The sequence below is a fragment of the Numenius arquata genome, chromosome 9 (assembly GCF_964106895.1).
Source record: "Numenius arquata chromosome 9, bNumArq3.hap1.1, whole genome shotgun sequence".
NCBI classification, from domain to species: Eukaryota; Metazoa; Chordata; class Aves; order Charadriiformes; family Scolopacidae; genus Numenius; species Numenius arquata.
In genome coordinates, this window is record NC_133584.1 from 61,812,042 (window position 1) to 61,835,195 (window position 23,154).

Here is a 23,154-nt window from a genome sequence, read left to right on the forward strand (position 1 = left end):
CGCCTTCCCCCGCGCCCGCCGGCGGCTTGTCGGAACGGGCTCCCGTGATGCCCGGCGCCGCGTCTCATCTGCATGGACACGCCCCTGACGCACCCCGGAGCGGCTCCGCCGGCCGCGGCGCGCGCTGCATGGCCGTGCCCCCTCCCGCCAGGCCACGCCCCCTCCCTCCCCTGAAATTCCCCGGTTCGAGCCCCGCTCCCGCCGGGCCGGGGCAAAACCCACAGACCCGCACCGGGCGGGAACGGGCGGCGGAGCCCGCGCTGCCGGGACGGGGGTACCGGGGGGGAACCAGCGGCGCTGCCCCGGGACGGCACCGGGGGAAACGTCCAGCCCCGCGGCTCCGGGCCCCAGCGTGGCCATTGCAGGGGGACAGGGCGGGGGGCTCCCGGTGCCCGAGCACACGCGGACGCGTCCCCAGTCCCCCCGGGGAGAGGGGTCTCTTGGCGGGGAGGACGCTCCGCTCCAGGGGCCTCTCCCGGCCATTTCTCCCTCCCCACCTTCCCGGGGCGGGTGGGCGCACGGCGGAGCCGCAGCGAAGCCGCCGGGCTGATGGCCGCGCTGCGGCGCGTCCCGGTCTCTCGGGTCACCGCTCGGCCCGTGCGTCTCCTCCGGCCCCAGCCCCGCCAGGAGGCCCCTGCTCAGCCCAGCCGGGCTCCCGCTGGACTCGGGGCACCCCGGGCTCACCGGCCCCCGGGGCTTGTAACGGCGGCTCCCGCAAGCGCCCCGCTCCCGCGGCTCCCCGGGGACGCTGCCGGGGGGTCCCGGAGCAGCTCGAGGTTCGCTCCCCCGAGCCCCCGGGGAGCCGCTCGCTGCCGCCCCTGCGGCTCTTTGTGCCCAAAACGTGAACACCGGCCCTTTCGGGGTCCCCCGTGGACGGTTCGGTCCCCGGCTCCCCGAGCCCTTTCCCGGTGCGGAAGGGCGGGCAGGGCCCCTTCCCGCCGGCCCCCGGGGCGCTTGTCACCGGGACTGACCGCCACCAGAGCCACCGCCGGGACTCCCATGACCTGCTCGTCCCGGCTGCCGCGGGAGGGGGCAGCTGCGGTGCCGCCATTCCGGGGGCCGCGGGGAGACGAACCCTGGTACCCGCCGAGCCTTGATATCCGCGAAGCCCCGGGACCGGCGGGGAGACGAGCCCCGGTGTCCCCAGAGCCCCGGCGCCCCCAGCCCGGAGCGAGCCTCGGTCCGTGCGGGCGCTGGCCGGGTCCGGGGCAGCCCTCCCCGGTGGCGGCGCGGCGGGGGCGGAGACGCTCCGGGCCCGGGACGTGGCTGCCCGTGAATTACCGACCGCGGGGCAATGGCCACGCTGGGGCCCGGAGCCGCGGGGCTGGACGTTTCCCCCGGTGCCGTCCCGGGGCAGCGCCGCTGGTTCCCCCCCGGTACCCCCGTCCCGGCAGCGCGGGCTCCGCCGCCCGTTCCCGCCCGGTGCGGGTCTGTGGGTTTTGCCCCGGCCCGGCGGGAGCGGGGCTCGAACCGGGGAATTTCAGGGGAGGGAGGGGGCGTGGCCTGGCGGGAGGGGGCACGGCCATGCAGCGCGCGCCGCGGCCGGCGGAGCCGCTCCGGGGTGCGTCAGGGGCGTGTCCATGCAGATGAGACGCGGCGCCGGGCATCACGGGAGCCCGTTCCGACAAGCCGCCGGCGGGCGCGGGGGAAGGCGGGCGCTGCGGGGGTCTTACCGGGCGAGGGACGGCGGGGCGCGGGAGGCGTCGCGGCGTCGGGTGCGGGTGGCGGTGTCGGTGCGTTTGTCCGTGCGTTATGTGTGCGTGCGGCGGTGTGTGTCGGTGCGGGTGGGTTGTAGTGAGCATACTTACCTGGCAGGGGAGACACCATGATCAGGCAGGTGGTTTTCCCAGGGCGAGGCTCATCCCCTGCACTCCGGGTGTGCTGACCCCTGCGATTTCCCCAAATGCGGGAAACTCGACTGCATAATTTGTGGTAGTGGGGGACTGCGTTCGCGCTCTCCCCTGGTGACGCTGGTTTAAGAGCAGAGGCTGTGCGATGCGCGGGGGGTGACGGAGCTGTGCTGCGGTGAGCGGCCTTGTTACCGGCGCGGAGGTGTCCGTTGCTGCCCCTGTCGCCGCGGTCACCCCACCTTATAATATGCCACTGAGGGCCCCCCCGCTCTGCCGCCGGGGCACGAGTAATGACACGAGCGGGTCTGTGCTTGGTGAGAGGCACGGAGGGAGGGATGGCCGCCACCCCTCCATTGGCATCATCCCCCGTTAGTAACTGGTTGCATTGGTAAATCAGCCTTCAGGAAGGGAGGAATTTTACACGTCATTGTCCGAATCGGAGACACTGATTCCATACCCGAATTGGGTGCGCTGGGTTAGCAGGGTCCAGCGGCCGCCTAGCGCGGAGCAATCCTGGGCCAGCGGGATACCCACGATCCGCCTCCGGGAGCAACAGCAGAACGACAACTGCTTCTGTCCTTGAACCAGCGTCACCAGGGGAGAGCGCGAACGCAGTCCCCCACTACCACAAATTATGCAGTCGAGTTTCCCGCATTTGGGGAAATCGCAGGGGTCAGCACACCCGGAGTGCAGGGGATGAGCCTCGCCCTGGGAAAACCACCTGCCTGATCATGGTGTCTCCCCTGCCAGGTAAGTATGCTCACTACAACCCACCCGCACCGACACACACCGCCGCACGCACACATAACGCACGGACAAACGCACCGACACCGACACCCGCACCCGACGCCGCGAGCCTCCCGCGCCCCGCCGTCCCTCGCCCGGTAAGACCCCCGCAGCGCCCGCCTTCCCCCGCGCCCGCCGGCGGCTTGTCGGAACGGGCTCCCGTGATGCCCGGCGCCGCGTCTCATCTGCATGGACACGCCCCTGACGCACCCCGGAGCGGCTCCGCCGGCCGCGGCGCGCGCTGCATGGGCCCCGCCCCTCCCGCCAGGCCACGCCCCCCGCCTCCCCGCCGTCGCCCCGGTGTCCCGTGTGAAACCCCCCCGTTTGGGCACAGGCCATAGTCCCGTCCCGCTGCCGTCCCCGCTCCCTCCGGGGCTGGGCACAGGCAGGGCGCTGGCGGTGACAGGCTGCAGGGGGGGCACACACAGCCCACAGCCACCCCGGCCCGAAGCTGTGCCGATGGCACCGTGGCAGGAAGGGACAGGAACGGCACAGAAGGGAGGGCGCCCCGTCCCCTGCAGAGCCCCCAGCTCGGGGCGGGCCCTGCACCGGGCCCATCTTGCGGGAGGAGCGATGGTGGGAGCAGCCCTGGGACCTCCAGGGTGCTGCAGGGAGCCAGAGGTGCCCGGCTCTCCCCAAGGTCAGCTCGAGAACCGCAGCCAGAGGAGACACCGGCCAGAGGCTGTCACCAGTGTCACCGTTTCTCCCAGGTCCAGGCCCAGGGATAGGGAGGATGCATCCCTGCTGCAGCCTGCAGCGGGAGGCGAGGGGCCGGGCAGAGTGGGCACAAGTGCCAGCATGCCCAAGGACAGCGCAGAGCTGGGCCTGCGGTGACACGGGCCGCCCGGGCTCCTGCCACCCCACAGAAGGCGGACAAGCTGTATCGTGGGGCCTGGTTTATTGGGGTCCGTGCAGCTGCCTCCCCTACTGATCCACGTTCTTGACACGCAGGACGACGGGCACCGAGGTGCAGGGGATCATGCCCAAGTCCGTGATGACCAGATCCACCAGGTCAGGTGGCGTCACGTCATAGACCAGGTTGAGGAGGCGCAAGGATTTGTTCTCTGCCCAGCCCCCCAGCTGGGCCTGGCCCTTCCGCAGCACGATCAGGTCGTCGGGATCATCTGCGGAGAGAGGAGCAGCCGGCAGGATGAGGGGGAGGGAGGGCAGCTCTCCATCCTGCCCTGGGAGCGTGCAGGACCACTGCTCGCCAGGCCACCCCTCCTGTGAGTGGTGGCCCCTTGGCCAGGAAGGGGAACGGCAGGGCAGATCAGTTCGTCCTGGCCAGCAGCGGGGAGAGGGAGCAGGTCCCAGGAGGGAGGAAAGGGACAGGAGCCTCACCCAGCTCGTTGGAGACGAAAGAGTCCGTCTGCACTCGCTCGCAGAACTTGTAGGTCTCGCAGCACACCAGGACGGGCACGTTGTAGGCCTTGGAGACCAGGGCTATCTGGGACGTCCCCACCCGGGACATGACGGAGCCGTTGGCCAGGAGCGCGTGGGCTCCCAGCAGCACTTTGGATACCTGTCAGGGAAGCGCAGGGGTCTGTTGGCACCTTTTCCATGCTGCAGCCTCCCCCGTGCCCACCACCGCCCCCCGGCACAGCCCCGCTCCACTCCTCACCTCGGGCAGCACGTAGGAAATGGCGTTGATCATCACGTAGGTGCAGTGAATACCCTTTCGCACCAGCCGGCGCAGCGTCTCCCGGCCCTCCAGCCGCGGCCGGCTGTCCACCACGATCACACGGAAAGCCCGGCCCTTCTTGGCGTGAGCGTCGCACAGCGTGCGGTTCACCAGGGAAGAGCTGTCGGACACTCATTAGGAGGCTGCCCCGTCCCACCAGCATCGCCCACAAACGCAGCCCAGGGTCAGGAGACCTCCCTCGGCGCTGGCTCCAGCGTGGGACTCATCAGGAGCCGGCCGGGCAGGAGGTTTCCCGAGCGTTAGCACGGGGGTCTCGCCCCGGGGACAGCCCGGACAGGCGCCCGGCAGCAGGGGCCGCCCGCCATGGCAGGTCCCCAGGCACATCCAGCCCCAACAGAGCAACGTCTCCTACCCAGGGCAGGAGCTGGGCTCCCACCGAGACCCTGAAGGGCTGGTGCTGCCTGGAGACGAGCTCGGGCAGAGCTGGGGTCCACCCTGGCTGTTACCAGCGCTGCCCCGACCAGACCCCCTCCTGCTACGCCGCCTTCCTCTCCCCCTCTTCGCTCAGAGAATCACCCCCCAGGAAAAGCCACGTCTCAGCCCTGCCCGCAAGCAGCACTGACCCCCACTCCTCTGCGACCACAGCGAGGGATGCCCCTCCAAATCTCCCCCTCGGAACGCTCCAGACCCACATTGGCCCCTGCTCCTTCCTCCGCCAACCACCCAGGACCAGACTTCTTGCTGCGTTCCGTAACACTGCCTCTGCTGCTCTTCTCCTCCTTTCCTATCCCTCTGCCTTTATTCTATCGCCATCTAGCCCTGTTTGTAGGTAACAATAGTAAAGCTATAGTAAACGGCATCTGACCTCCTTGGTGTCTTAATCGCACCCTCGGAATCATTACGAGCTCTTCCTGGGCCAACAACCGGACCGGGACCTACCAGCGGGTTAGCTGGAATGGCAGGCAGTGCGAACTCAGGCATTCCCAAACGGGGTCTGAGGCGCTGACACGGCAGTACAGGCTGATATAAGGCTACTCGACCAGACCCTCCTGTTTGTTCCTATGAGTCCGAGGGCTCCAGTGCTTCCAGCATCTGGAGGACGTGCGGAGAAATTGGAAACGCCATCGGCAGGACATGGCCCGGCGCCACGGGGACTGCTCGCAGCCAGCCCTGCCAGCACCGCGCTCCACAGAGGCAGTCTGGCATTCCCCACGGCAGAAAGTGCTCTGTCACCACCTCGTGACGCCAGCTCATCCGCCCGTCCCTCTGCCAGGACGGGGCGAGAGTCCTAACGAGCGCTCTGCTCCTTCCAAAGCGCTGACAATACCTCCACGGCCAATTAGCAAGTGCTGACCCAGGGCCGTGCTCTGCTCTGTCCCGACACCCTCACACACCCGCTGTCCTGCCCCCATAAATGTCTCTCTTGTGCCTTTACTGACCAGCTCCCCACCACAGCCCAGTCCTGGCCAGCAGCCCCCTCCCCTCTTGTGTTATTTCTGGTTGCTGGACGCAGAGTTACAGCCCCTCCCTCCCCCTTGGGCAACGCTGCCTTTCCCACCCTTGAAAAACTGCTTTTTCAAGAGCTGCCCGTGTTCTCAGCCGCCCCGTTGCCTCTTCCCCCGCTGCCCCGGCTCTGCTCTCACCATCCATACACCAGGATCACGTCGTTGTCGTTTATCTTCTCAAAGGCCGACCTCGAAATGGCTTCAGCTGCTAAAACAATCTTCTCCCGCAGGTATTTGTCGATGGTGTCCTGCAGCTTCTCCTTCGCCTGGGGAGAGAGCGCCATCACATGCAGCGTGGCCCATGCTCTGCTGTCCCTTCCAGCCCAGCAGGACCGTGGGCTCGGCTCTGCCTGCGCACAGAGCCCTGCCCTGCACCTGGCCACCCCGTTTGCTGCATGGCACCTTCCCCCGGGACTCCGTGGGACACGCAGGGACACTCCCGTCCCTGCACAGGCCTCCCAACAGACCACGGTGCCTCACCACGTGCCCGAGCTGCCACCAGACCCTCCCCAGCTCTGCCCACTGTCTCCCCAGCATCTCCTGGGCCAGCCGCACCGGTCCTCCCATGGAGGTTTTGCTGCTCAGACCCTCCAGCCTGACTCCTGGCAGCCCACTGCCCATCCAGCCTCAGGGTCCCTCCTGACACTGCCACCCTCCCCCGTGCTCCACGGCAATGGGCTCCGGTGGAGCTTTTTTCCATGGGACGTAGCTGAGCACTGGAAAAACACATCCTTCTTCATCTGTGACTTTACTGACGCTGTTGATGCTCTCACAGGAGGTCCTGTTGGGCAGGGGCGGCTCACGGTGCCCTGTGTTCACCGAGACCGCGTGCGGCCACTGCAGCTTCTCCCCATTTTATGTTTGGAGCTCCCATCTGGAGCTTCTGAGGAGCTCCAGTCCTCCCAGCCCAGCGACACTGACAGCCCAGCGTTTGCTGTGGGGCACCCCGGCCCCTTTGGAGGGTGGCGACACTGATGGCCAAGTTTCCCAGCTCCTCTGCAGCGCTGCTCCCGGTCTGCATCCCACCACCTCACTCTGCTCCCTGCGCCAGGGCTGTCCCTCCACCCCGGAGCCTGCTGCTGGCCCGAGGCCACTCACCTCCTCCTCCCGCAGGGTGTCGGGGAGGCACGAAATCTCCTTTTTGAGGAACTTAATGGCATTGCCCATGCTGGCTGAGAGGGGCCGGCACTGGTTCAGGAAGCTGCAGAGAGGAAATGGGCTCAGATCCAGAGCAGGCTGGAGGGCAGGGAGGGGAAGAGGAAGGGCGCAGCTGGGCTGGGGGTGCTGGGCAGGGAGAGCCCCAGGGACCCAGAAACCCAGGAAAGTCAGCCCGAGTTTGGGTGGGCACCAACCCGGAGCGGTGACCGATGGACCATGCTCAGCGGAGCTTCAGTCCCTCTGCTCGGGCACCAGGAGAAGCCTCACCTGATGTGGGGCTTCAGCTTGGCCACCAGGTCCCGCGACAGCTCCTCGTTGGGGGGAGTCGAGTAATCCCGGATCAGCTGAGACAGGGAGGAAGAGGGCACGAGCTCAGGGCACCTGCCCCTTGGCAGGCACTTGCCCAGGAGGCTGCAGACCAGGCACAAGCATGTACCACACAGCTTCGAATCACACAATTTTCTAGGGTGGAAGGGACCTTTCAGATCATCTAGTCCAACCATCAACATAACACTGACAAAAACCATCACTAAACCGTATCGCTAAGCTTGACACCCGTTCACATGGGGGCAAAGGGGAGCTCCAGGAGCTCAAATCTGCCCCACCGGTCCCAGAAGAGGGTACCAGCAGGGTCCAGCCCTGGGCACGGTCAGAGGGAGGAGGCTGAAGATGACTGAGTGCAAATACAGCCCCAGCAGTCAACGGAGAGGAAGGGATGGCCACACCTGGTGCCCTTGCTGCCCGGTGGGGACGGGTAGCTGCTCACGTACCTGTTTGAAGACTTCCAGCAGGGCGATGCAGCGGGCGTTGGAGCCGTTGATGATGCCCTGGGAATACTGGAGGCCCAGGCGCACCACAGCCGGGTGAATTACTGTGGAGGGGATGCTGCAGGGAGAAACGCGAGAGAACTGTGAGCACTGGCCCTCTACAGCCCAGAACGACCAACCCATCGCCAGGCCACCAGCCAAACAACCTGGGATGGCCCAAGCAGGGGGCCATCAGTCCGGACCCTACAGCCCCTTCTCCCGCGGCCCTGCACTGCCCGAGGGCAGCTCTCCTCACCCCACACTAGGACATCCATCTGCCCCTGCCACCACTCCTCAAAGCGAGCAAAGGGGCCCCCCTCCAATCCATCACGCCTGTCCCACACGCAGGACCAGGACACCCCTTCACTAGGGCCGTTTTGCAGCCAGGCCAGCTGAAGCAGAGCCAAATGATGGCCAGGGGCCTGGGCTGGGGAGGCCACGTACCTCATCTGCTGCGTCAGTGGCTTCTTCCGGCTGTACTGGTGCAAGTGGGAGAACAGGTTGACCTTGGTGCCATAGTCCTGCCTCAGAGGAACCTGTAGCCAAACAGTGTTGATGATCATGGAATTGCCTAGGTTGGAAGGGACCTTTCAGACAGATCATGTGGTCCACCCATCAACCTAACGATGGCTTACTAAGGCCACCATACAGCCCTGCTCGCTCCAGCACCACCGATCACACCCAGTGCTCGCTCGTGGAACCCCAGAGAGCTGGCCCTGGTCCCACCACGTGCACAGGCTGACCCCACGGCCGCCCCGGAGCACACAGCCTGTCACCCAGCCGTCCTCCTACCTGCTGCCGCTCCAGCTTCTTGGCCAGTTTCCTCTGGGCAGCCGGGTCATCCACCTGCACGTGCTCCGGCAGCCGCTTCACCACTGCCAGGACAGCGGGGAGGGGGATGTGAGGTGGTGTCACCCCCTGTACCCCCCTCCCTGCTCACCCGCCCCCTGCTGACAATGGCTTTACCGGATTGTGGCTCGGTGGGGGTCAGCCTGGGCTTGGCCACCGTGGCTGCCTGGCTCAGCTCTGCTTTCTTGGCCTGCTTCTGGGCCCGCTCTGCCTCCTGCTTGGCCCGCCGCTCAGCTCGCAGCTCAGCTTTGCTCTTGCCCCCTGGGGGCTTCTCGCCATCGTTGGGGCCATCGGCCAAGGCTGGGGGGGACGTGGGGTGAGCGGCCACTGCAGGAGACAGAAGGGAGAAGTCTGCGCCCAGCCTCCTTCACCGGGAGATACAGCCCAGTATGTGGGGCAGGCCACGGCAGGGAGACCCTCTGCATTTGGAGGGGCAGGGGGGACTAAGCCCCACATTCTCCAGCACCTTGCCACCCCCGCACAGCTGACACGGGGACCACCAAGGCAGGCCCATGTTCAGGTGGGGAGGGGACCGGCCTCTCTAGATCTCCGTCCCCACAGGACGCAGCTGCTGGAGGTACAGAGAGGTGGGACACCCTAGAGATCCCCCCATGGCCTCCCCTGACAGGAGGATGCTCCCGGCTCAGGGATGCTCCAGCAAGAGGGCATTCCCCACTGGGGGTCTCGCCACGGGGCTGCCCCTGCTCGGGGCGCTGGGGGGGTCTGCTGCGGGGGTCTCCAGCCTGGGGGGCTGCCTCGGGGGACGGAGGTGCTCACCCCTCGGTGTCCCTGGGTCGGAGGGGGTCCCCAGCTCAGGGGTCTCGGCCGCCGCGCCCTTCTCGCTCCTCTTCTTCTTCTTCTGCTGCTTCTTCTCCTTCCGCAGCTGCAGCTTCTCCTCCCGGGAGAGCTCGGGGGTCTGCGGGCACACACCGTCAGGCAGCCCCCGGCCCCACGCCGGCACCGAGACCCTCGCCCGTCCCCGGCCCGGCCCCACGCCGGTCCCCGGCCCCGCTCACCTGCGGTCCCGCCGGCACCGGCGCGGCTGCTTCGGGGCCGGCACCTGCAAGGAGGGGAAGCGTGAGCGTGGCCAGGCCTGGCCGCGGGGCCAGGAGAGGCCGTTGAGGGGAGGCCGGGCGGGTGCCGACCGGGGGCCGGGAGCGGGGCCCAGCCGCTGCCGCAGGGGGGGGTCCCGCCGCCCACCGGGGCCCGTCCCGTCGGGCCGCGGCCCGGCGCTCACTCACCGCCCGGCTCCGCCATGGCGCCCGCCGCCGCCCCACAGCGCTCCCTGCCGGCCGGAGGGCGCGGCCGCCGGCGGGCTCTGCGTGACGTCAGCGGCCCCCCGCATGACGCGCGGTGACGTCACGCCGCGGCCGGGGACCGGGGGGGTGTCGTTCCCGCCCAGCGCCGCCGGGAGCCGCACCCCTCCCCTGCCCGTCCCGCTCCGGGCCCGCGCTCGGCACCGGGCGCGGCGGGACGGGGCTGCCCCGCGGGGGGTGTCACCGGCCCGGCCCGGCCCCGCCGCCGGGGGGCCGTGCGGCTCCCCCCGGTGCGGGGCGGAGCGGGGCGGAGCGGGGCGGGGCGGTCCGGCCCCGGCGGGCGGTTCCGCCGGCCGCGCCATCGCGGGGGCCCCGCGGGGCGGCGCCGGGGAGCGCCCGGCCCGACATGGCGGCGCGCGGCAGGTAGCGGGGGCGCGCGACCCGGCACGGCCCGGTACCGGCCCCGTTACCGGCCCCGGCCCCGCCATGCACTTCTCCATCCCCGAGACCGAGACCCGCGCCGGCGACGGCGGCGCCGCCTACGTGGTGAGCGGGGCCGGGGCGGAGCGGTCCCGCGGCCCGGGGCCGGGTCCGCCGTCCCGGGGCGGGCGCTGACCCCGCCCGGTGGGGCCGTGCGGGCCCGCGGCCCCGGCGGGCGGCTTAGCGCGGGCCGGGACCGGGCGAGGCGAGCAGCCCCCGGCCTGCCGCTCGCCATCCCCAGCCACCGCCGCTCCCGGGCCGGGCGGGCGTCGGGCCGCACCGCCCCAGCGCCCCGGGACCGGGAGGGACGGGGCCGGGGCCGGGGCCGGGGCCGGGACCGGGGGGGGGGGGGGGGTGTCCCCGGGGTGCAGCCACTCGGAGGGCGCGCGGGTCCTGCCCCGCGCCGGGGGGCGGCAGGTCCGGTGTGGGGGGAGGACAGCGGGCGGGGGCCCCGTCTTGTCCCCGGGGCCCCCCGGCTCATCCTGGCCCGCCAGCCCGTCTGTCCATCCGTCCGTCTGTCCCGGCTTCCTGTTTTGCTCGGCGCGCCGTGAACGCCCTCCGGCTTGGCAGCTCCTCCGGGATCGGGTCCCCGGGAGGCTGCTGCGGGGCACTGGCCACAGGGCTCCCGGACACCGCGACCCCCCTCCCTGGTGGGCCCGGGGCAGGGTCTCGCTGTGCAGAGGCGGTGGTGTGGCCGTGGGGGCTGCGTGCTCCCCCCGGCCCCCCCAACTCGTCGCTCCGTGGCCCCTTTGGCTCCGGCCGGCCCTGCTGCGGGCATCCTGTCCCTCCCTGCCGGCTGCCGTGCGGACCCCTCGCCCACCCCCTTTGCCGGGGTCCCGCTCTGGGGGATCTCCCCACTCCGCTCAGCAGCCCGAGGCGGTGTGTTGGGGACACCAATGGCAGCCACGAGCTGCGGGAAGGACTGTGAAGGGCCCTGGTGACCCACAGGCAGCTGCGGTTGCCCAGGGGCCGGAGGAGCGAGCGGCCAAGGTGTGTTCAGCCCCACGCCTCCCCCTGCACTTTGCCCTCCGGTGCCGCGATGGCTCCTTAGGCGGGGGAAGACCTTGTCCCCGCTGTCAGAGGAGGGATTGTCTGGGACCCCAGGAGCTGGTGACCCCAGGAGACCACGGGCCCCCGCGCTGCCAGGGCCACCCGGCATCCATCATGGTGCCATGGGCCCTCCGTGGGGCATTTGCCTTTGGGCTAAAAGATGGTGTGAAAAGCCTGTGTGAGCTCCAGCACCTGCAGGGCTACCGTGGCCTAGACGGATGCCACCGCTGACCCCGGGTAGCCCCAGCTTTCGGGGGCAGGAGGATGCTTGGGGCTCCCAGCGAGCAAAACAGCTGGGGGAGGTACCTGCCTGGGCTGCCATCGCCCGCTGGAGGCAGGTTGCCAGCCCCCACGGTGTGGTCCTCCCACCCTCCCAAACGCCGTTCTGGGGATGGCAGGGCCTGCTCGGGCACAAAGGGGACAGTGCTGTCCCCTGGGAGGAGGCTGCCTGCGGCGAGGTGGCTGGGAGCCAAGCCCGGCTGGGGTGCAGGGCAGAGGGGACACCCGGGGCAGCAGCCAGGGACCAGCTCTGTGGCGGAGCAGGAAAAGTTAGTTGAAACTTAGCACTAGTACGCGTGATTTCTATAATAGTGGGGTCCCCTGCAGCAGGAGCAGTCGTCTCCCCGACCCTGTGGGGCTCCCCTCGAGCTGTGGGGCAGGTGAGCCCCACTGAGCTGGTCCCAGCTGGGGTAGAGCACCGGCGCTGAGGCGTCTTCAGAGGAGCAGCACACAGAAACCTGCCGGTGCTGTCACCGTACTTACCCCTGCGAGTCCTGGGTGTTTTGTCCGTCCCCACTTGCTAACGCGTAGCCCTTGACTGCTGGCGACGGCCCCTCCGGGTCCTGGCTGTGCTGGGGGTCGTGGCTGTGCCACCCTGGGGCTGCTTGTTGCCTGTTGGCCTCCGTGGGCAGCCTCCTCTCCAGGCTGCTGGGGATGCTGCCCCCGGGGGCTGCAGAGGGTCCCTGCCCCTCACGTGAAGCGCTGGGGAGCTGTGTGCTCGGGGGCAGTTCTGGGGGGTGCAGGCGGTGAGGGGCACACTGCCAGGATCGGTGTCTTTGGGCTGGGGCTGGTGCCTGCAGGGCAAACCAGCTCCCGCAGCGGTGCCCGGTGGGTCCCGGTGCTTCCCGGGGCAGGGCTGAGCTCTGCTGTCAGGAGGGGAGGGCTGGGGGTGCCCCATCTGCCCCTCAGTGGGGTCTGACCGTCCTCTCTCCCCGCAGGCCTACAACATCCACGTGAACGGGGTGCTGCACTGCCGCGTGCGCTACAGCCAGCTCCTGGGGCTGCACGAGCAGGTAGGGACCCCTCTGTCCCCCGCGGGAGCTGCTGCCAACGTCCCCCCAACCCTGCAGGGACGCGGCGGGCAGGGACCTGGGCTGTGTGGGCGCTGTGGGAAGGCAGCTCTGTAGAGAGGGACCTGGAAGTCCCAGTGGACACCAAGTTGCCCACGAGCCAGCAATGTGCCCTTGTGGCCAAGAAGGACAATGGTCTCCTGGGGGGCATCAAAAAGAGCGTGGCCAGCAGGTGGAGGGAGGTCATCCTCCCCCTCTGCTCTGCCCTGGGGAGGCCACAGCGGGAGCACTGGGACCAGTTCTGGGCCCCCCAGTTCCAGAAGGACAGGGAACTGCTGGAGAGAGTCCAGCGGAGGCTGTGAGGATGATGAGGGACTGGAGCACCTCTCTGGTGAGGAAAGGCTGAGGGACCTGGGGCTGCTCAGCTGGAGAAGAGCAGACTGAGAGGGGATCTCATCGATGCTGAGCAATAGCTAAAGGGCAAGAGGATGGGGCCAGACTCTTCTCAGTGGTGCCCGGTGACAGGACAAGGGGCAACGGACACAAACTGGGACACGGGACATTCCATCTCAACATGAGGAAGAACTTCTTTCCTGTGAGGGTGTCAGAGCCCTGGAAGAGGCTGCCCAGAGAGGTGGTGGAGTCTCCTTCTCTGGAGACATTCACACCCCACCTGGACACGTTCCTGTCCAACTGCTCTGGGTGACCCTGCTCTGGACAGGGGTTGGAGGAGATGATCTCCAGAGGTCCCTGCCAACCCTGACCACTCTCGGATTCTGTGCTGCTTCAGAGCCAGAGCATCAGGCGCTGCGCTGGCCACGAGCAAGTGTGTGCTGCTGCGGGGCCGGCCAGGGTCTCGCTCTCTGTTCCTTGGTGTGGAGCGCAGGCATCTTCTTCTGCTCTGTGGCGTCCCCCTGGGTTCTTGCAAACTGTTCTCTGCCCCTTTGGATGATGAACACCGGGAAGCTCTCTGGTCCCCTTGCCAGGCCCTGGAAATCAGCTGGGGTGGGGGGACAGACCAGCCCCCATCTCCCTAGGGTCTCCTGCAGCACTCTGCTCTCTCCCCAGTTAAGGAAAGAGTATGGCGCTAACGTGGTCCCAGCCTTCCCCCCAAAGAAGATCTTCACGCTCACCCCGGCAGAGGTAGAGCAGCGACGGGAGCAGCTGGAGAAATACATGCAGGCTGGTAAGTGGGTCTGCCCCGTGCCATGGCTCGGCCGCTCCGGGCACCGGGGCACTGCCCGCACCCTCCTCCCCACGCCGCTCCGCTTGCTCTGGCCCCTCTTGATACTCCCAGCAATGCTCTGGTATTCGTTGGCCCTGTCTAATGGACGTCGGCCATTGCCAAGGGGTGCTGCCAGGGCTGCTCCTCCGTCCCAGCCCCTTCCCTTTCCCGGTGCTGGCAGCGAGTCTCACCCGCGGGGAGTCCCCCATGTGGACGCTTATTCTGGGTGCAAACTGAGGGTCCGCAGAGCGGATGGGCATCGGCGTGGGTCCCTGCCCCTTCCCACATAACGCCTGCCTCTTTCCTTGTCTTTCCCCCCTCCGCAGTGCGGCAGGACCCAACGCTGGGAGGCAGCGAGACCTTCAACAGCTTCCTGCGCAAGGCCCAGCAGGTGGGGGGCAGGAGCCACAGGACCTGGGGTGCTGCAGGGGCGGGTGCCGGCCACCAGGTGGTCTGAGGGGTCTGAGGGTGGCCAGCGGGGGGGGGCCGGGGTGCCAGCCCTGTTTCTCTCCCCAGGAAACGCAGCAGATACCCACGGAGGAGGTGGTGCTGGAAGTGCTGCTCTCCAATGGCCAGAAGGTCAAGGTCACCATCCTCACCTCGGACCAGACAGAGGATGTCCTTGAGGTGCCAAAGCTCTTGTGCTGGGCGGGACTGGCCCCTCCTGCTGAGTTCTGGGGTTCCCCACGCGTGCAGGGGTTCCCTCACCCTGGGCCCCCCTGCCTTGTCCCTACCCCAGAGCAGAGTTGTCTTGGTGGGGGGGCAAAGAGCAGTGGAGCTAGAAAGGCTGTCGTGATGTTCTCGTGACCCTCTGTGGGCCCAGACTGATGGCGGGAGGCCCCCAGCTGTTTCATGGTGGCAGTGAAACAGCCACCCTGGGCCCCACTTGTCCCCTTGCCCCCCCTGCCCTGTCCCCAGCACAGCAGAGACGCTGCCTTCCTGCGTTGGGAGTCCCCAGAACCTGAGGTAGAAGGGCAAGGATGTAGAAGTGCCGCCTCTGTGCGGGAAGTGGTGACCTCCCGCTCTTGCTCCCAGGCTGTGGCCTCCAAGCTGGATCTGCCGGATGACCTGGTCGGCTACTTCAGCCTCTTCCTGGTGAGGGAGACCAAGGACGGAGCTTTCTCCTGTGAGTGGAGCACGCTGGGGACGGTCCTGTGGGGGCTGCAATGGGACGTCTGCCCTGGGAGAGGGAAAGTGGTGCCCTGCATGGTTGGACCCCTGGGGTGGGGGGATCCAGGGGGCTCCCCCAGGGTGCCCTGGCTGGCAGGGGTCCGGCGGGCTCCCGTGGCCCCGAGCCGCTGCTGAGCTGCTGTGTCCCCGCAGTCGTGCGGAAGCTGCAGGAGTTCGAGCTGCCGTACGTGTCCGTCACCAGCCTGCACAACCCCGAGTTCAGGATCATCCTGCGCAAGAGGTGAGCAGCAGGGCCGGGGGGCAGCGACCGCTGGAGCAGTGGGGCAGTGTCCGGGGGTCTGCAGAGGGACCACTCCCCTCCTGCCGTCGCCGCCTGCGGGATGCTTCGACCCCCAGGAATGCATCTGGGCCACCCCTGCCATGACACCAGGGACAGGCTGCCCTGTTTCTGCTTTCCCAGCCCCTCGGGCAGCCGCTTGAGACGGGGGAGTGGGACATGGCAACTGGTGGCTACCAGGCGAGCTGGCCAGAGAGCCAGCCCAGAGCAGGGGGATGTGTTTTTCTCCCTGTCGTGGTTAAGAGCTGGGGAATAGTTTGACCCATGTGGTTCCCTTCTAGCTACTGGGACTCCTCCTACGATGACGATGTCATGGAGCATCGCGTGGGGCTGAACTTGCTGTACGCGCAGGTGAGGGTGGGAGCGGCCTGGCCGGGCGAGGGGGGGCACCTGCACCCCTCGGCTACAGTTGTGCCGGGTCTTGGGGGGCTCCGGGCCCAGCTGCTCGCCAGCCTCTGCTTCTTGGTAGACGGTGTCGGACATCGAGCATGGATGGATCCTTGTCAACAAGGAACAGCACCGGCAGCTGAAGTCCCTGCAGGAAAAAGTCTCCAAGAAGGAGGTAGGGAAGGGCAGGATGCTGTGACTGGGGCAGCCCCGGCACCGGACCGGCACCGCTGCCGTGCCAAGGTGCGGTGCTGAGCTCTGTGCTCCTTCCTGGCCCGGAAGGGTGCTGAGCATCCCTGGCTCTGCCCGCAGTTCATCCGCCTGGCGCAGACCCTCAAGTACTACGGCTATCTCAAGTTCGACCCCTGCGTCACCGACTTCCCGGAGAAGGGGTGCCACGTCGTCGTCAGCGCCGGCAACAACGAGCTCAACTTCCAGGTGCGGCTGCCGAACGAGCAGATCAAGGAAGGCAGCTTCAAGGTCACGCGCATGCGGTGCTGGCGGGTCACGTCCTCGGTGAGTGGCACTTGCCGGCGGGGCCCTGGGGAGCAGGGAGGGCTCTGTGGGGTCCGGTGGGACCCCCTGCGCTGGGCTGCACCCCAGGAAAGGCGCTGGCTGTTGTGCTCGCAGCCCAGCTGGCCTGGGGGGTGCTTTGGGGCTGAGGGGGTCGTTGGTGTGAGGGATGTTCAAGGGGGCCACTGCAGCGAGGGGACCTGACGGCGGTGGATGGCCAGTGGGGGCCGGACAGGGTGGCCAGCACTTGGCTGGGGGCTGCCCTTGTCAGCGCAGGGCTCCAGGGAGCCGGCTGCTTGCCCTGGGGAGGCTCCCAGCCTCAGCACGAGCCCTTGCAGGTGCCGATGAGCAACGGTCCCTCAGGGAGCAGCCCGGGCAAGTCGGAGGTGAAGCTGGAGTTGGCTTTTGAGTATCTAATGAGCAAGGACCGGCTGCAGTGGGTCACCATCACCAGTCCGCAGGTAAGGACGGCTGTGTGCCGGGCAAGGACATGGAGCGAGGGGGTGGCTGTGAGGGACAGGGCTGGTCTGGGCTCGGCGTGGTGTGTCAGGACGGCCGTGGGGTGCGTGGAGCCTCGTGACACCTCTCCCTTGCAGGCCATCATGCTGAGCATCTGCCTGCAGTCCATGGTGGACGAGCTGATGGTGAAAAAGTCTGGAGGCAGCATCCGCAAGGTGAGGGCTGGGGATGGACGTTGTCCCTGGGGTGGAATGTTGTGTCTGGGCCCCCTCCCCAGAGTCTAGACTGGGCCCTGCTCACTCTCCTCGGGATGGGGCCGGCTGGAGGATTCCCAGGGGCCACCCTGACCTCTGGAGCCGCCCGTGGGGACCCTGCTGCTGAGCTCAGCTCCTCCCCTGCAGATGTTTCGCCGGCGGGTGAACGGGGCCCTGCGGCGCTCGGACAGCCAGCAAGCTGTGAAATCGCCCCCACTGCTGGTGAGTGGGACCCTTGGCCATGGTGGGGGAGACAGGCGTGACCATGGGCTTTGCTGCGTGTCGGGTACCACAGCCCACTGCCCCGGGGCTGGGCTTGCCCTGCTCCCAGGGCCCTGGGAAGAGAAAGGGGCCCTGGCCCCATCCCTGGGAGCCGGACCCCCTGGGGCAGGGAAGGGGTGGTGGCCTGACCTCCTTCTGGGAGGGAAGTGGTGGCCCAGGGCAGGGAAGTGGTGGGAAGGGGGGGTGGCGTGTCCCACCGTGCCTGACCGTGCTGTCCCTGCAGGACTCGCCTGACGCCTCCCGGGAGCCGATCGCCAAACTCTCGGTGAGTGGTGTGTGGGCACAATGTCACCGTCACCCACGGGGAGAGCAGGGGTCCCCCCTAATGTCTCCCCTCTCCACAGAGCAAGCTCACCTCCGTCAGCCTGCGAGGGATCAGCCACTCCAGCTCTGCTAACGATGTGGGCGCTAACGACTTCCACGGCAATTATGCCTTCGAGGGCATTGGTGATGAAGATCTGTAGTGGCCCCCCCCTTTCTAGGACAGCACCCGCCCCCAGGGCCTTCGCTGAGGAATGTACGACCTGCAGACAGGTTGCAATCAACGTGCCTCTCACCCGCTACATCCACCTTCCCCCGCTCCCCCGGCCTGGGGGGGCTCACCCCCAGCCCCTCCGTTGCCTTTCGGGGTGGGGGCAGCTGAACCCCTCCCGCTGCTGGCTCCAGCTGGGAGAGGGCTCGGCCTGACCCGAGCAGCGTGCCCGGGAGCAGCCCCGGAGCAGCGTGGCGGAGCCTGGCCCAGCACGGGGGGGCAGAGCCGCCCCCTCCCCGGCCGGGAGGGACAGGGTCCGGCACCCAGGAGGGCAGCCGTGGCAGCGGCTCGGCGGCGGCAGCCTGGTGGCACCGAGCGGCCCTCGTGAGGCTCCATAATGCCAAATTAGCGTTTAGGTTCCTGCTCCGAGACAGACTGCAGTAAACTGTCTGCCGGGGGGGGCTCTGCGCAGAGTCCCCCCCTCTCTAACCCGCTCATAGACTCCAGCGTAATCTAGGCTTGTAACCACCTCTCTCCTGCTGCTCCGACCGACCAGAGCATTAATGGACAGTAACCGATGTTTACACACTGCAATGATGATTAAAATGGATCCTGATTGGTACCGGGCTGTCTGTTGGGGGGGTGTCTCCTGTCCCTCCCCTCCCCGCACCCCTCACCAGCCCCACGCTGTCCTGGCCTGAAGCAGAACAAGGCCCCCAGGGAGAATAGCGGATAACAAAACTGACCGTTTAATGCTTTTATACACAATATAAATTACACTGACTGGCATGGCAACAGCCAGGGAACCAGTCCCGTTCCCCCCTCCCCCCTTTTCCCCAAACTCCAGCAGAGGAGGGCTCTGGCAGGCAGGAACAGGCAGGGAACACCCCGGGGGGGTGCCTGGGGACATGGCACCACTGCTGCTGGGGCAGAGACCCGAGCCTGGCACCCGAGCTGCCAGTTGTGGCTTCACCCTGCCTGGGCCGGACAGGGCTGCTGGAGACCCCAGCGGACCCTGCGTAAGGCAGCCCTGAGCGCCCCCCATGGAGTCTGATGCCTGTCCCTCCCCCAGGGAGGGCAGGGGCCACGGCTGGGGTGTCCCAGGGCTGAGGCACCCTGTGCCCGACACGGGGCTGGGCACCCCTGCAGCCGGGCTAAGTGCTGTCTCAGGGCAGGGCCGTGCCCACGGCCGGAGGGGCCAGCAGGGCTTTGGCAGTATGAGGGTTTACCCAGCTCTCAGACGTGTGGCCGTGGATCTTCTGGTGGCGCTTGTAGTTGTCCCAGTGGCCGGTGGTGTAGGGGCAGTCCCGGCACTTGAAGGGCTTCTCACCCGTGTGCCGCAGCATGTGCCGCTTCAGGTTCATGCTCTGGTTGCAGCTGTAGCTGCAGAGGCTGCACTGGAAGGGCTTGTCGCCCGAGTGGATGCGCCCATGACGCTTGAGGTTGGCCAGGTTGCCGCAGGCGTAGTCGCAGAGCTGGCACTTGTAGGGCTTCTCGCCCGTGTGCACTCGCTGGTGCCGCTTCAGGTTGTCGAGGTGGGCGGAGGCGTAGGGGCAGAGCGGGCAGACGAAGGGCTTCTCCCCGCTGTGCGTCTTCATGTGCCGCGCCAAGTGGTTGGGGTAGTGGGTGACGAAGGGGCAGAGGCTGCAGGCGAAGCCTTTGTCCCCGCTGCCCTTGCGGGGGCTGGCGCCCGGCTCGGTGCCCAGCACCGCCAGGCTGCAGCGCCCACAGACCTGCTCAGCCAGGCCCTCGTCCTGCGCGAAGCCGTCGTCCAGCACCAGCCCGCACATGCGGCACGTGAAGGGGAAGAGCAGCTCGGGCAGCGCGGCCGCCTCCTCGCCCCGCAGCCGAGCGCAGCCGGGCAGGAAGGGGCCGCTGCCGCTGCCCACGTGCAGGCTCAGCTCCGGCAGCAGCGGCTCTGCGGGACAGAGACAAGCAGGGACGTCAGGAGCCGCGGGGACGACAGTGCCCTGGCCGAGGCCGGTGGCACGTGGCGCCAGGCGGGACATGTGCCCTGTCCCTTTTCCGGCCCTGAGGCTGTGCCGTGGGGCTCCCCCACAGCACCTCTCCCCCGCGCCCCCCATTTTACCTGGGTCCTTGTCCCGCCGGTGCGGCCCCTCGCCTTCGGGCAGGCGGTGGCTGAGCATGTGCCGCTTCAGGTTGCGGCTCTGGTTGCAGCGATAGTCACAGGCGGCGCACTGGAAGGGCTTGTCCTGGCTGTGGACTCGTTCGTGGCGTTTGAGGTTGCCCAGGCTGCTGCAGGCGAAGCTGCAGCACGTGCAGCGGTAGGGCTTCTCCCCTGTGTGCGTGCGCAGGTGCCGGGTCAGGTTGACCAGCTGGGCAGAGGCGTAGGCACACTGCGGGCAGGCGAAGGGCTTCTCCCCGTTGTGTGTCTTCATGTGGCGCTTGAGGTGGCTGGAGTAGTGGGAGGCGAAGGGGCAGAGCTGGCAGGAGTAGACGATGCGCTGGCTGCGTCCCCCCTCGGCACCGGCGCACTGCAGGCAGCTCTGGCCCAGGCTGGCAGCCAGCTGCAGCCCGCACTGGCGGCAGGGCAGCGCCGCGGGGCCCGGCTCGCCCCCCTCCTCCGGCTCGCTCTCCACGCTCAGCTGCTGGTACCCCGAGGAGCAGTCATCGTCGCTCAGCGCGTACGCTGGGATGGAGATCTTCCCCACCAGGGTGTCTGCTGAGGAGACCGCGGGGATGGGATTGTGTCAGGCACCCGGCTGGCCCCGGCACAGCCCCCTCCACTTGTGCCACCGGTCCCAGAAGGGCCCGTCCCAAGGAGGGTACTGGGGCCAGGAGGGGCCAGGCAGCACCCAGCAGCCTGCAGGAGCCCACCATGCTGCACACAGCTGGACAAGGAGCCTTGTGGCCACAACCTGCCCTGACACCCTGTTCTGGGCTCCTCGGGAAGCCCTGTCACCTCTGTCCCGTGTCCAGCTCGCAGCCAGACCCCCAGCAAAGGAAGGGCAGGCAGAGGGGGACACAGGGGTGTTGGTGGGCAGCTGGCACGCACCGGTGCTGCCAGACCCAGCTTGGTAGGAAGCAGCGGTGTCAGGAAGGTGCTGAGCACAGCCCGACCCAGGCAGGGGGGCCAGGTGCCCATGACACTTGCCCCTGCCCGAGGGACAGCAGCTGGTCCTGCTCCCATGGCCGAGACCACGGGGCTCCAATACCAGACCCCCTCCACCACACGGGAAAACAGACGTTCCCCAGATCTGCACAACGCTGCTCCCCCACAGCAGTGGGGGGAAGCCTGTGCCAGGCTCTCAGAGGGCACTTATGCTTCCTGGCTGGACACAGACCCATCCTCCTGCAGTCCCTGGGGTAGTGCCCATGCCCCAGGAAGGGATGACAGAGCAGAGCCCGCTGCCCTGCAGCCGCCTCAGGCTGGCCCCGTGCCCGATGTGTGCCCCCAGGCTGGTGCTCGGGGCTGGAAGGGCAGTGACATGCAGCTGAAGCTGTGCCTGACCTGGAGCCCTGGAGCCTGCAAGACCCAACAGCTGCCGCCCACCACCCTGTGCCATCTCCTTCACTGCGGCCCCCCTGGCTGCATTCATCCCAAAGAGCCCCAGGCTGCTCCCACGCTGTGGGACGGGGCAGCCCCCCCAGCCTCCAGTCCCTTTTCGCAAGCACCCCCTGAAGCACAGATGCCAGAGCGGGGCCTCCTGCGAGGGCCTGGCCATTGCTGGGGAACCCTCAGCCCAGTCCCAAGGGGAGATCCAGGCACTCCCTGCCCCCTCGGCTCAGCCCCGCAGTCCAGCAGTGCCACAGCAGCTCTGGGGCAGCGTCCCCTGAGCCTGGCTCTGTCACGGTTGCCCAGGTGGGACAGCATGGCCCATGGGGTGAAGACCAGTACAGGGCCAGTGATGGCTCTCCTGACATCCTTAGTGGTCCCTGGGGTGCCTGGTCCCGCTCCCCAGCTGGTGTGGCTGAGAGGGGGAGGGAAGGTATTTCTGATGGCAGATTTGCTGCAGAGCACGGCTTTCAGCCCTCGCAGCGTCTGGCCCCCAGAGCCACCGAGCAGGCTCTGTCCCGGCACGGGGCTCGGTGCACAGGCTGTGGGGACACGCGGCTCTGGGAGCAGAAGCCCATCTGCTGGGCAGCTGGGACCGTGCCTCGGTGCGGGAGCTGCCAGCATGGCGGGGAGCACAGGGACCAGCCCTCGTGGACAGTGAAGGGACAGAGCCACGGGGGTCAGGCAATCTGTGCCCCCCTCCTCTCGCCATTGTGTATGACCCCACGTTATTCACCGTTCACCATCAAGAGCAGCGAGTGATGCTCCCACTGGTCCTTTTGAGGCACCTTAACAGAGCCAGAGCAGCGTTCGCTCCTCTGGCTGACCTGGAGCCCAGCGTGCCACCAGCTGGGCTGGCACTGGCCGGCCACACAAAGGGCTAGGGTAGCCGTGGGGCTGGCAAGTGGCAGGGAGCAAAGACTGGCAGAGAAACAGCCCCAGCCCAGTTCCCCCCACCCTCACGATGCCAAGGGGCGGCAGCGGGGCAGGACCCCGCAGGGACGAGGCCCCAGCCCCCAGGAGGGCAGAAAGCCGTGCCCCGGCGGCTCGGGAGCACAGGGATGAGCCCGGTGGCGGCTGCGGTGGGGCGAGCTGCCAGCCCCGGGGTCCCCCAGCCCCACACCAACCGTGACGACACGACATGCGTGGGGGCCCTAATGGGGGAGGTGGGGGGGGGGGGGGGCGCCGGGGATCGGTGCGGGGTGGGCAGAGACCACCGGCGCGGGGCCTTGCCCGGGGCCGCGGCCTCACCCCGCGGGGGGCGATCCGAGGGGGGAAACGTGCCCGAGGACGGAGCAGCCACGGGGCGGGCCCGCTGCCGGGGCGGGCGGCTGCCGGATGGGGCCCAGCGCGGGGGCCGGTACCGGCAGGGCCGGGCCGGGCCGCGCCGCCGCTGCGGGTGCGCCCAGGGCGGCCGTCCCCGCGGGGCGCCGGTGCCGGGCCCGCACGGCGGCACGCACCTGGCGGTCCCTTCTCGAAGGCCAGGCCGCGGCCCAGCAGCAGGTCGCCGGGCAGCACCAGCGCCGCTCCCGCCGTCTCCTCGGGGCCGTCCTCGGCGTCCGCTGCAACACACCGAGCGCCGCGGGTCACGGCCGGGCCGCCGCCGCCGCCGCCGCCCCCCGGCCCCGCCGCGCACTCACCCTTCACCGGCTGCGGGTGGCTCTGCTTCCGCCGGGGCATCGTGGCCGGCCCCGGCCCCGGCCCGGCCCCGCCGCCCTCCCGCCCGCGGCCCGCCAGCCGCCCCCGCCAGCCCGGGGCGGCCGCCGCCGCCCCGCCTCGACCGGGCACTTCCGCTTCCGGCCGCCGTGGGGCGGGGCCAGCGCCGGAAGCGGGCGCGGCGCCGCCGGAAGTGGACCGGGCGCCCGGAAGCGCGGGCTGGGTCCGCCGCCGCCCCCTGCTCTCCCGG

General features: G+C 68.5%; 3 protein-coding genes and 2 non-coding genes across 7 annotated transcripts; 2 read left to right on the forward strand and 3 right to left on the reverse strand.

The window, feature by feature from the left end:
• The first annotated feature begins 1,800 nt into the window (after positions 1-1,800).
• Positions 1,801-1,964, forward strand: LOC141468940 (U1 spliceosomal RNA). The gene has a single exon (XR_012463393.1). It is a non-coding gene; the product is annotated as a U1 spliceosomal RNA (small nuclear RNA).
• Positions 1,965-2,444: 480 nt separating this feature from the next.
• LOC141468941 (U1 spliceosomal RNA) lies at positions 2,445-2,608 on the reverse strand. The gene has a single exon (XR_012463394.1). It is a non-coding gene; the product is annotated as a U1 spliceosomal RNA (small nuclear RNA).
• A 910-nt stretch (positions 2,609-3,518) lies between these two features.
• On the reverse strand, positions 3,519-9,870 carry LOC141468108 (translation initiation factor eIF2B subunit delta-like). Its single transcript, XM_074152936.1, has 13 exons — positions 9,838-9,870; positions 9,613-9,656; positions 9,374-9,512; positions 8,714-8,923; positions 8,540-8,622; positions 8,192-8,283; positions 7,712-7,826; positions 7,209-7,285; positions 6,882-6,984; positions 5,922-6,049; positions 4,258-4,438; positions 3,978-4,158; positions 3,519-3,760 (listed from the first exon to the last, which is right to left on the reverse strand). The coding sequence occupies exons 1-13, from the start codon at positions 9,851-9,853 to the stop codon at positions 3,561-3,563; spliced, it is 1,569 nt and encodes a 522-aa protein (XP_074009037.1). The 5' UTR covers positions 9,854-9,870; the 3' UTR covers positions 3,519-3,560.
• A 468-nt stretch (positions 9,871-10,338) lies between these two features.
• SNX17 (sorting nexin 17) lies at positions 10,339-18,352 on the forward strand. 3 transcript variants are annotated; one of them, XM_074153580.1, is made up of 15 exons: positions 10,339-10,398; positions 12,600-12,674; positions 13,740-13,857; positions 14,223-14,287; positions 14,413-14,523; positions 14,932-15,022; positions 15,220-15,307; positions 15,646-15,715; positions 15,834-15,926; positions 16,064-16,267; positions 16,603-16,725; positions 16,861-16,938; positions 17,125-17,199; positions 17,483-17,524; positions 17,604-18,352. In XM_074153580.1, exons 1-15 carry the CDS (start codon positions 10,339-10,341, stop codon positions 17,721-17,723), a joined length of 1,413 nt encoding a protein of 470 aa, XP_074009681.1. In that variant the 3' UTR covers positions 17,724-18,352. The 3 variants fall into 3 exon arrangements, with proteins under 3 accessions (XP_074009681.1, XP_074009682.1, XP_074009683.1); XM_074153581.1 differs by having other exon boundaries at positions 12,600-12,638; XM_074153582.1 differs by lacking the exon at positions 12,600-12,674.
• A 545-nt stretch (positions 18,353-18,897) lies between these two features.
• Positions 18,898-22,928, reverse strand: ZNF513 (zinc finger protein 513). Its single transcript, XM_074153478.1, has 3 exons — positions 22,709-22,928; positions 19,821-20,414; positions 18,898-19,649 (listed from the first exon to the last, which is right to left on the reverse strand). The coding sequence occupies exons 1-3, from the start codon at positions 22,926-22,928 to the stop codon at positions 18,898-18,900; spliced, it is 1,566 nt and encodes a 521-aa protein (XP_074009579.1).
• Positions 22,929-23,154: the final 226 nt, after the last annotated feature.

Excerpts from the sequence above, each read along its gene's own strand:
- LOC141468108 (XM_074152936.1), bottom strand. Across the intron at positions 8,924-9,373 it reads CGACCCAGGGACACCGAGGG|TGGCCGCTCACCCCACGTCC; the intron begins GTGAGCACCTCC and ends TGTCTCCTGCAG. Across the intron at positions 4,159-4,257 it reads TTTCCTACGTGCTGCCCGAG|GTATCCAAAGTGCTGCTGGG; the intron begins GTGAGGAGTGGA and ends CTTCCCTGACAG.
- SNX17 (XM_074153580.1), top strand. The coding sequence starts at position 10,339 with ATGCACTTCTCCATCCCCGAGACCGAGACCCGCGCCGGCGACGGCGGC. Across the intron at positions 15,716-15,833 it reads TGAACTTGCTGTACGCGCAG|ACGGTGTCGGACATCGAGCA; the intron begins GTGAGGGTGGGA and ends GCTTCTTGGTAG. Across the intron at positions 17,200-17,482 it reads TGAAATCGCCCCCACTGCTG|GACTCGCCTGACGCCTCCCG; the intron begins GTGAGTGGGACC and ends CTGTCCCTGCAG.
- ZNF513 (XM_074153478.1), bottom strand. The coding sequence starts at position 22,928 with ATGCCCCGGCGGAAGCAGAGCCACCCGCAGCCGGTGAAGGGTGAGTGC. Across the intron at positions 20,415-22,708 it reads CTTCGAGAAGGGACCGCCAG|CAGACACCCTGGTGGGGAAG; the intron begins GTGCGTGCCGCC and ends CGGTCTCCTCAG. Across the intron at positions 19,650-19,820 it reads CCGGCGGGACAAGGACCCAG|AGCCGCTGCTGCCGGAGCTG; the intron begins GTAAAATGGGGG and ends TCTGTCCCGCAG.